Source organism: Morus notabilis, unplaced genomic scaffold (genome assembly GCF_000414095.1).
Source record: "Morus notabilis unplaced genomic scaffold, ASM41409v2 Scaffold286, whole genome shotgun sequence".
Classification (NCBI taxonomy): domain Eukaryota; kingdom Viridiplantae; phylum Streptophyta; class Magnoliopsida; order Rosales; family Moraceae; genus Morus; species Morus notabilis.
Genome location: NW_010365008.1, coordinates 297,209 through 306,832, shown reverse-complemented (window position 1 = coordinate 306,832; position 9,624 = coordinate 297,209). Strand labels below are relative to the sequence as shown.

Here is a 9,624-nt window from a genome sequence, read left to right as displayed (position 1 = left end):
GACGTAAAATATCATTTCTACCCTTATAGTTAATTTGTCAAGAATTTATTTTTTTCTAAACAGATTAAAAATATATAAATTTTTGAAAAATTAAGCATGAGAATAGATATGACAATTTGAAATCCCAAAAAAACCCGTTTGATTTATAGATTAGAACCATTTTTTATTTACGTGTGTTTTTTGTGAGAAAAAATACTGTAACGAACTATGAACCATGATTCGAATCAGAGAACGAATCTTCCAACCAAACGGACACAAAACTAAAGAATGATTCCTTAAAATGTCAGTGTACCAATTCAAAATTACAAAAAACACAAGTTATTAAAAAAACAATTACACATCATTCAAAATTACAAAAAATACAGGTTATTAAAAAATAATTACACTAAAACGCGGAGTACTTAAATTTTCCAATCTTTTATTTCTATTGGGAGCTATCCACGAGAACAGATAAAAACTTGAATCTAAATCGATATAAGGTTGACTCAGAGAGAATTTAAAGATATATCACTGCAGATATTTACATATACATTCCCCTCTGTTCTATGACCAAAGTACATGTATGAAATCTAATTTGATATTGACAACTAAAATACATCGGACATTTTTAATTTCATTCATCCCACAAAAAACAAAACAGAGCACTCTTATGCTACTATAAACCAAACCGTCTAATTTCCCTTATTTATAACCATGGTTTCACAAATCCCACAAAAGAAACCAAAAAAAAAAAAAAAAAAAAAATCCATTGGATTGTTGTTAGCTTTCGAATGTGAGCAGTCATATGATGTGAGCTTTACACTTTGGCAGTCAGGTTTGCACACTTTTTAGTTGTAAAAGATGTGTTCTGAGGCTGCCTTCCTTCACCTGGTTATAAATTCGCAATGTACATGTTATAAAGTAAAAAAAAAAAGCGTAGGAATAAATTAAAGCCTCGTTTGTTTTGTTGATTCAAGTTTGAGAACTTGAGTTGAAAAGTGAACTTGTGTGAGAGAAAACATCGTAGCACAAAAAACTTAAATTTAAATTTTTATGAGAGAAAATACTGTAACAAAAAAATTGAGTTATGATTCGAACGGTAAAACGAACGAGGCCCTAAATTTATTTCTTCCCATTTAATTGGAATTTGAATGTTTAATTATGACTTTGTGACTAGCCGATTATAAATGGGATTCGTATGGAAATAATTAATTTAATTTTCTTTTTAAAATGTGGATGACTATGATGATCATCCTATGAGCACACAGCTCTAAAAGGGGAGATCAGAGTAGAGTCCCATAATTTTAATCTTACCTAAAAAAAGTAAGATAACTTATGCGCCTAAAATGAGATTTACTTTACAGTGCGTGAGAATGGAACAGTCACCTGCAAAGCTGCAACCGTTGATAAAAGATTTTTGCACTGACCAAGCATAGCATGCTCCTTTGCTGTTACATTTGAAAGTTCACCCACCAGAGAGTTGACTTCCCCAACCTATCAACAAGAAATGGTACCAGATGAGTTGCTAAATTTTCATTAGCATAATATACGACTACCCTACGTCCAAAGAGGATTTACAGTTTAGGATTTACAAATATTCATATTCTGATTTGATTAATGAGAAGTGAGTAATTATAAGCAAAAGTAACTTTAGAAATTGCAAAACATTACGTGATAGTTGGAACAAACCAATTGGCAGTAAGGCAACCTCCACGGTTTAAACACAATTTGCATGAAAAAAAGGAAGAAATAGTCGAATCAAATTAAACAAAGATAAACCATAAAATGGGAAAGAAAGAAAAAAGAGACCATCAGTTTTGACAGACTATAAGGGCAATATTCTAAAAAATTAGCATAAGGAGCTCAAAAGATATATTTGAAAGGTATCCCTTTTCCCTATCACTTTGTCCTAGAACTATATAACGCGTCACATTCAAGAGGAAACACCAAAAGGAAAAATTGATTATATGCCTATGTGTGCATGTACATTATTTACATACATTACATAGGTATAAGTACTTATATACCTATCAAGTATTATCCTATGCTATTATCCTATGCACCTATAGCGAAAGAGAATCACCTTTGGTAACAATAAGCATATTGATGATGCCATCGCCTGCATCACATCAACTGCCGAACAAATAGCATCCTGTACATTCTGGATCTCTACCTGTAGAAACGAAAAGGAAGAACTAATAACCCATACTACGGTAGCTTATTGGGCAACGAATATCCCCGATAATGGGGAACTGCCTAAAAGAGGAAAAAAGAAAAAAAGCAGTAAGGGAGGTAGAAAGGAAAAAGTTGAGAAGAAATAACACACACCTTAGCCCCACCAATAACCGGAAGGCGGAGAGTGCTAGCCCTCAAAGCTTCAATGGCTCCTGACAAAGAACCAGTATAATCCCGATCCAAAAGAGACCACTCTTCCAAATATACCATCTATAATCATCACAATATACAATAAGAGTTAAGGCAAGACATTCTATCAACCATAAAAACCTATTTATCTTTATGCTTAATTGAGAGAAATAATTGAATTTTTACTGTAAGTACAAAAGACTTTCAATCTGATTGCCAAAAAGAAAAATAATTATATGGACCAAAAAAGAAAAATTCAGGCTCTCAACAATCGGGGGAAAAAAAAAAGGGAGAGATCCTGTCCTAAAAGGACTAATGAAGTTCAATGCTAAATTGAAGATATCAGGGATAGAAGCAAAGGACTTCAGAATCGTTTTACCAAAAAATAAAAATAAAAATAAAAATAAAAGCGCCTTCAACTATTAGAAGATCAGGAAAAATCAAGACGGACCTCAATAAGTGAGAGAGGCAGAATTTAACAAAAAGTCTTACCTGCTCCTTGAGGACCGAAATTAGCTTCAGAGTTTGCCTCATCAGTTGTAATTCAGTTTGTTTTGCTCTAACAGATTCACGGATTTTTGCAATTGTGACCCAAGCATTGTAAAGGCTTCTCTGATAGAAAAAAGAAATTTAAGCAAGTTGTTTCCGCTTAAATGATACGTAATATAAAACATGAATCAGATGGTTCTTTCTTGCTACATATATTATCAAATATATTGATTGTTAAATTTAGGTTAAATTCGCTTGATTTCCTTCTACCGGCTCCTCTAATAATCAGACTGTAAATATGTTAGTGTGCAAATCTCCGTAAAGAAGTTCCATGTCAAGCAAGTGAACCCCTATTGATGATAGCTCATCAAGCCACGGTGGTAGAAGGCAAGATCCTCAGTTTCGATAATACACTTTCTTATAAACACCTTTTGAAAAACAATTGACCAATACACAAACTAGGTGTTAAAGACCCTAGTTGAAAATTTTCTTCTTAAAGAAATCCCCACATCTATCCACCCAACCTATACAATTAAAATATGGACGGTCAAATCCTCTCCCTAATGTTCTCTATGCTGTGAACATCCTTTCTGAGTTCCTTGTCAATAACTTGCACCATAGCCAAAATGTGTCTAAATGAGCCTAGAGAAGCGGTAAGCAACCGACAATGCTAATGCCATCCACACTACAAACGGCCAACAAACAAGCTCTTAACCTTTTTTGTTATCACCCAGAAAGAATCTTCCCCATTTTTAATACGGAAAATCCAAAAAAGCCCAAAGGCATCAAATTTGCTGCAAAGATTTCCTAATCTTTTGTGCCACCACAATTAAACTCAAAACTCTTCTTCTAGGACATTTCTAACTAGGGTACCGCCTAAGAAGATAGAAAACAGCATGTTTCAACAGTTCTCTACTTTCCACCCATTAAATGCCACATAAAGTAGCAGAATGTACAGAGAGAATGTCAGCAACAAGCAGCTTAGAATTCCCCACCTCACCAGTACCAAAAGCGTGACTTTGCTTGCAACAATGCCATTTTATAATTAACCAACTAAGGGTTTCCAATGCAAACATAATATGGGAAAATAGTATACTTGTCGAAATAAATCTCTGAAAAAATTGGGAAAAACTCATTTTCCATATCTGAACCATACAACATCCAACTTCACAGGATATCGACATGAACCATCAAGTTAAGAATTAACAATTTACTATTATGTTTATAGTAGAAATTGGCTTATAATTTTATCTATTATGCCTATAGCCTCTTAACAATTTAATAAAAACAAAAACAAAGCCAACAGAACTTCGTTTTATTAAATAAAAATTAGCAAAAAAATTCAGCTGTATAAACATTGCGAAGAGGATTAAGTTCAAGAGCCGCACCTCTGCATTAAGTTTCTGTGCCGAGTTCGCAGCATCAGCCCTAGCATTTACAAATTGCCATTGCAAGAGACGATTATACAATAACCTCAATACGTGTGCGTCTAGTATCTTGTTCTCCCCTGCCTTTCCTCTTCTGATATCCGCCGCAAAACTCAAAATTGACGGTACCGTGTTCAAGTTACTCCTCGGAGTGCCCGGAACTAAACTCCTCACTCGAGATGGGCTCATTCCTCTCAACGGAGAAGACGCCACCGATGTCACCGCCCTGCTCGGTGATGCAGGCCGAAATTCGCCTCTAATAGGAGACGACTGCCCTTTGCTGTTAACAACTCGAGGAGATGAAACAGGACTATCAATTGATTTCCTTGGCGGTACGAGCTTAGAAACTGCCAAAGCTTTCACCGCCGCAGGAGTCCTAGAAATCGGATGGCCCGACTCGGTTGGTCGCTGTAACCTGTTCTTAGTTTCTTGCCAAAACCTTGCAGGCACCACGAACCCTCGAGTCCCTCGCTGACCCTGACCGACGCCGTCGTGTGCTCCTGGAGTAGTACTACCAGAAGACACACTTTCAGAATCAGAAGAAGCCACATGATCAGACTGTGATTCAGATCCAATTGCCGAAGTGACCTCAACAACAGGCTCAGGAGCTTTCAGAAATTTCGCATTGCTCTCCATGGAGTTTTGCAACGCCCTGACCACATTTCCACCAGATCCACTCCCGCTCCTCTTCTCATCGTTGTAATCCAAGCTCCTATTAACGCAATTTGATTGCCGCAACCTCGCCGGCCACCGTTGCTGCTCGGTCGGCTTCAAGTTCTCGCTCTGATCTCCTCTCGCCGGAGTCGGCGTCCCGGCCGCCACCTTCCTCCTCTCCGGCGTTGTACCTCTCCTCACGCTAGGAGACGGCGCCGGCTTCGCCTTGCTAACCTGGTACGAGAACGACTCACCTTGAAACGAAACCGATAAGCTCCTTGTTGAAGCAAACAGAAGCTTCTGCGCAGCGGAAAGCTCACCTCCTCCTCCGCCGCCGGCTCCGCTCCAATTCCGCAAATCCAAAGAACTCGGACGAGGAGTCGCCATCCGCCGCCTCTCCACGGATTGAGAACGCTTCACAGCCGGAGTCGGCGACGGCTTCGGAGTCATCGCAGGCGTCGAAGGCGCCGTCCTCGAAACCAACGGCGACGGACATCGCCTGGAATTGGAAGACGAGGAAGAAGAGGAAGTTGTCGAAGTCAAAGACGAAGTCGATGAGCTCATATACCGTGAAGTGACCTCCCTTGATTTCGACCGGCGAGGAGGGAGAGCATTGTCGGGTTCCGACGGAAGCAGAGGAGGCCTAGTCGGATTTTGAGGTTTCCCTCCTCCTCCTCCTCCTTGGGAAGGAGTTTTAGGGTTTAGCGTCGTACGGAAGGCGGCCACCATTGAAATCATTCAGAAATTCTTCTCACAAATCTCATTTTCCAAAAAGCTCAACCCAAATCAGCAAAACACAGTCTAGAAAACCAGAGATAAAAAAGAGAGAAATTGACAGAAGGGAGAGAGACACAGAAAAGAAGAGGAAGCGCGTAGACCCTTTTTCCTATTTATTGGTGGGATTTAAGAGAAATTAATAACGAAATCATCAGAAATATGACCGTTACGCCGACGGCGAGGAAGAGAGAGAGAGAAAAGAGGAAAAGGTAGTGGGGGGGCCAGCTGAGTGCTGTGAGTGAGGAGAAGTTAGGGGAGAGGGAAGTTTGTTTAGGCGTTATTTGAGTGTATAACTGTCGTATTTTTCGGCATAACTATATCTAAATTTCTATATAAAAATAATATAATTATAAAATAAAATAAATACGAAAATTTGTTACGCGCCGGATTGTCCGTGGTGGTATGAATACTCGCGACTAACGAGAGTGAGGGAGGGTATTTTGGTAAAATAAAAGTGGGCTCGGTTTGCACGCGACAAAGAATGTTGCCAAATGCCAAGGAAAGGATTTATGAGCGAAAAAAAAAAGGAAAAAAAAAAAGGAGGGAAAGATACTGGTTAGTCAAGAGTAATGCCGACGTGTTTGGGAGAGGAAAAAAAGAAAAAAGAAAAAAAGAAAAAGAAAAAGTAATGCTGAGGTTGGATTTAGAATCGTGGGATAATTGTGTGGATGCGTGTGAAATCTTCGGAGAGACGTTACGTAAACGACAGCGGAATTCTGTATTTAAAAAAGATTTCCTCTTTTTCAATGCAAATTAAAAAACAAAATATAATCATGTTCGTTCTAAATACTTTGGGTCCAAAAAGTCGGACCAAATAAGAGCCTGTGAGCACTGATTTTATTTGCTTCTTTATTCTAAGAAATACACATGTATATTCATGTATATTTTAAGGAATCTATATGTCATTTTTTTTTAATTTAAAGAAAAATATAGAGTTAATTTTATAAATAGTCTCTGAAATTTATATTCAATCTCATTTTACTTCTGATTTTTTTAGTCACACAATTAATCTTGATGTTTTATTTTGTTTCAGTTTCAATTTTTTTATTAACTAGGTTTTAAAATTTGATGGCATCTATGTAAAATATAGACTAAAATTAGAAACAATTAAAATTTTAGAATTACATGTGGAAATTAATTTTTATTCTTATTTATTGTTTTGGTTTTTAGACTTTAAATTGTTTTCAACTTTGGTATCTAATTTTCACAAATTCGGTCAAATATTTAACACTTAGTTAACAGAATGAGCAGTACTGAAACTGAGTAAAATTTTTAAAGACTAATTGTGAGATGTTTTAGAATTCAAAACTTAAAATAAAATTGAGAGTAAACCTTATGAACTATTTGTAAGATTAACCCATATTATATTTGCTTGTTTATGTAGTAACAGTAGTATTTATTTTGATTGTGTATTTTATAGTCCCAAAAGTTCCTTTGGTTTCCTTAATGTTTTAACTAGGGAGTTGACTTATTACTCTTGGGATTAACTAATTATTGTTATGGTGATAACAAAAATCGATTTGTCTAAAAAATAATTTATTGTATTACTAGTTATTTATTTGAGTGTTTAAGCTTAGATTATCCCAAAAACTATCAAATTCAAGATATACGAATGAAATATCGTTAAAGCCTTTTAATCTTTGATATTAAATCTTGAAGATGAAACTTAAAATAGAAAATTTAGAATTTGAAGAAGAAATTTACAAGATTTGTCTTCATATCTATTCTTGCATTGATGTTTTGAACAATTTTTCTCAAATGCTTTTTGGTTATAATTCACCAAATCACTTTACAAAATTAAAATAAGATGGAGAGTGTGAAAGAAAAATGAAGTGTTGAAAAATTAATAATATTGTGGAAATAATTAGGAGTAATTATTTCATAGAATAATAGAGGTGTAAAAAGTAAATGCAACCTTTTAAAAACTTCGTGGGGTCTATATTTAAAGGGGTGAAGAGTTAAAAAAAAAAAAAAAAAAAAACAAGATGTAAAAGCAGTAATGTTATAACCTGAAAACGCCATGAATTTGCAAATAGTTTTTTAAAAAATGTACATATGCTCGAGTATTAATATTTGAGACATTAAATATGATTGGTATTTAATCATATATGTAAAGGAAATAATCCAAGAGGTTTTTTTTTTTTTAGATAAAGAAAAATATTGTTTTCTTCACGCAATCTCCACACAAATATAACATTTTAAGATTTTTTTTTCCTTTTTGAGGAAATTATTGTGGCATAAATAGAGGAGCTAAAGTATGTTTCAATTCTCTCGTCACTCTTTAAAGTTTAAAGGGCCAAGTGGTGGAGTTTATTGGTGGTTATGTGTGATTAATTGCTTTTGATAAAAGGCATGATCGTAGTTGTTCTTTCTTTATGGAATCTTTAGTAAGTTGTTTATGAGGGTCAGAAAAGGATAAAAAGGAATGAAGTCACTAATAATTAACTTAGCAAAGTCATTAGCGTCAGCAATAGCCAAAGCTCCAACGAACCTTGCAAATGAATCTTCCAAAAGTGAAAATCAACTATTATTTCCTCCTTTGAGTTTTAATAACTCCATTAATCTCTTTAAGTTAATCTAAAGACATTCTTATTCCCTTTTTTCTCTCCCACAATTATATGTCATAATAATTAACCCCACCGGCTCTCACACCAAACCCGACATTATATCACTAATATGCATAATTAATCATCATTTTTCTGTTTTAACAAAAGCCTTTCATGTCAATCAACAAGAGTCATCAACTCCTCAGCAATCTGCTACCCTCGTGTGGTTTTCATTATCCGTTCGTTAGAAAGAAATTTACGTGCAAATTGTTAACCTTCCTTGTTGGCAAAAAAGAAGAGTTTATTTAGCTTCAACTTCTCCTATTCCTTGGGTGTTTCTCTCTCTCTCTCTCTCTCTCTCTCTCTCTGGATTACAATCCACTCTAAAGTTAGGTTTTACTTCTACTCTAATCTAAATCCGTTAATTATATAACCTAAGTTAACGACAAACCTGTTAGTTAGGCGAGGCTAATATGAAGTTGTTTCTATTAAAGTAATCATTAATCTCTAAAAAGAACGATAATCTACCAGTTATAGCATGGCATACGGTTGATAATTCGGATCCTAACATTTTGTCACTGTGTTGATTATCTAATTATTACTCTTAAGTTAATTAGTGAATCATAGTATTATACATATGTGAAGGGTATCAAAATCACATTGTTAAAAAGTAAAGACATGCATGTGGCGGGCCTTGATAACGTGAATGAGGACCACTTCTAAAAGTTCTTCCTTCTTCGGCACTCAAATTTGTGTGCTTGTGTTTTTTTTTTTTTTTTCCGCTCTCTTAGCGGCTAATTCTATAAAAATGCAATTTTTTCTCCATTCTATGAAAAATAGACTAAAGATATATGTTTTGGAGACTAAGACACGCATATTGAGCTTCGGCCAATTGGGAGATCGTAAATCATTGGCGACATGAAAATGAAATCCACTATACCGTTTTCATCTTTTCATTTTTACTTAAAATCGCATACCAATTAGTTGATTATAGGACAAGATGACTACAATTAGGAAAAGACCTATCGTATGAAAATGAAGAAATTGGACAGATAAGAATCTAGTGGCTCAATGGTACGACTAAATATACCAAAAAAAAAAAAGAAAAAAAAAAAGACCGCGTTAATCATTTTCACTATAGGAGGAACAGGAAGCAAAGGAATCTTTATTGTGAATAAGGTTATTTTACTCATTAGTAAAAACTATTAGATTAGGTTTTTAATAATGAGATTTGTGCACGTCCGCATTAAAAATTTACAAAGCATGATACATAATTATTACATATGCATATCAGTTAGTTTGAAAACTAATCTAACAGTTAAAATACAGTTCCTACAAATGATGGTAAAATGATATTCTTTTTCATAAGTAACTAGCGGAGAAAAGTA

The 9,624-nt window shown here is 35.2% G+C and overlaps 1 protein-coding gene across 1 annotated transcript; it reads right to left on the bottom strand.

Annotated features, from left to right (window-relative positions):
* Positions 1-492: 492 nt before the first annotated feature.
* On the bottom strand, positions 493-5,970 carry LOC21393570 (QWRF motif-containing protein 2). The gene is made up of 6 exons (XM_024171597.1): positions 4,221-5,970; positions 2,836-2,955; positions 2,308-2,424; positions 2,063-2,152; positions 1,366-1,473; positions 493-867 (listed from the first exon to the last, which is right to left on the bottom strand). The coding sequence occupies exons 1-6, from the start codon at positions 5,649-5,651 to the stop codon at positions 811-813; spliced, it is 1,923 nt and encodes a 640-aa protein (XP_024027365.1). The 5' UTR covers positions 5,652-5,970; the 3' UTR covers positions 493-810.
* Positions 5,971-9,624: the final 3,654 nt, after the last annotated feature.

Coding starts and splice junctions, on each gene's coding strand:
- LOC21393570 (XM_024171597.1), bottom strand. CDS start 5,651: ATGATTTCAATGGTGGCCGCCTTCCGTACGACGCTAAACCCTAAAACT. Junction 2,425..2,835: donor TTTCGGTCCTCAAGGAGCAG/GTAAGACTTTTT, acceptor TGATGATTATAG/ATGGTATATTTGGAAGAGTG. Junction 868..1,365: donor CAACGGTTGCAGCTTTGCAG/GTGACTGTTCCA, acceptor ATTTATAACCAG/GTGAAGGAAGGCAGCCTCAG.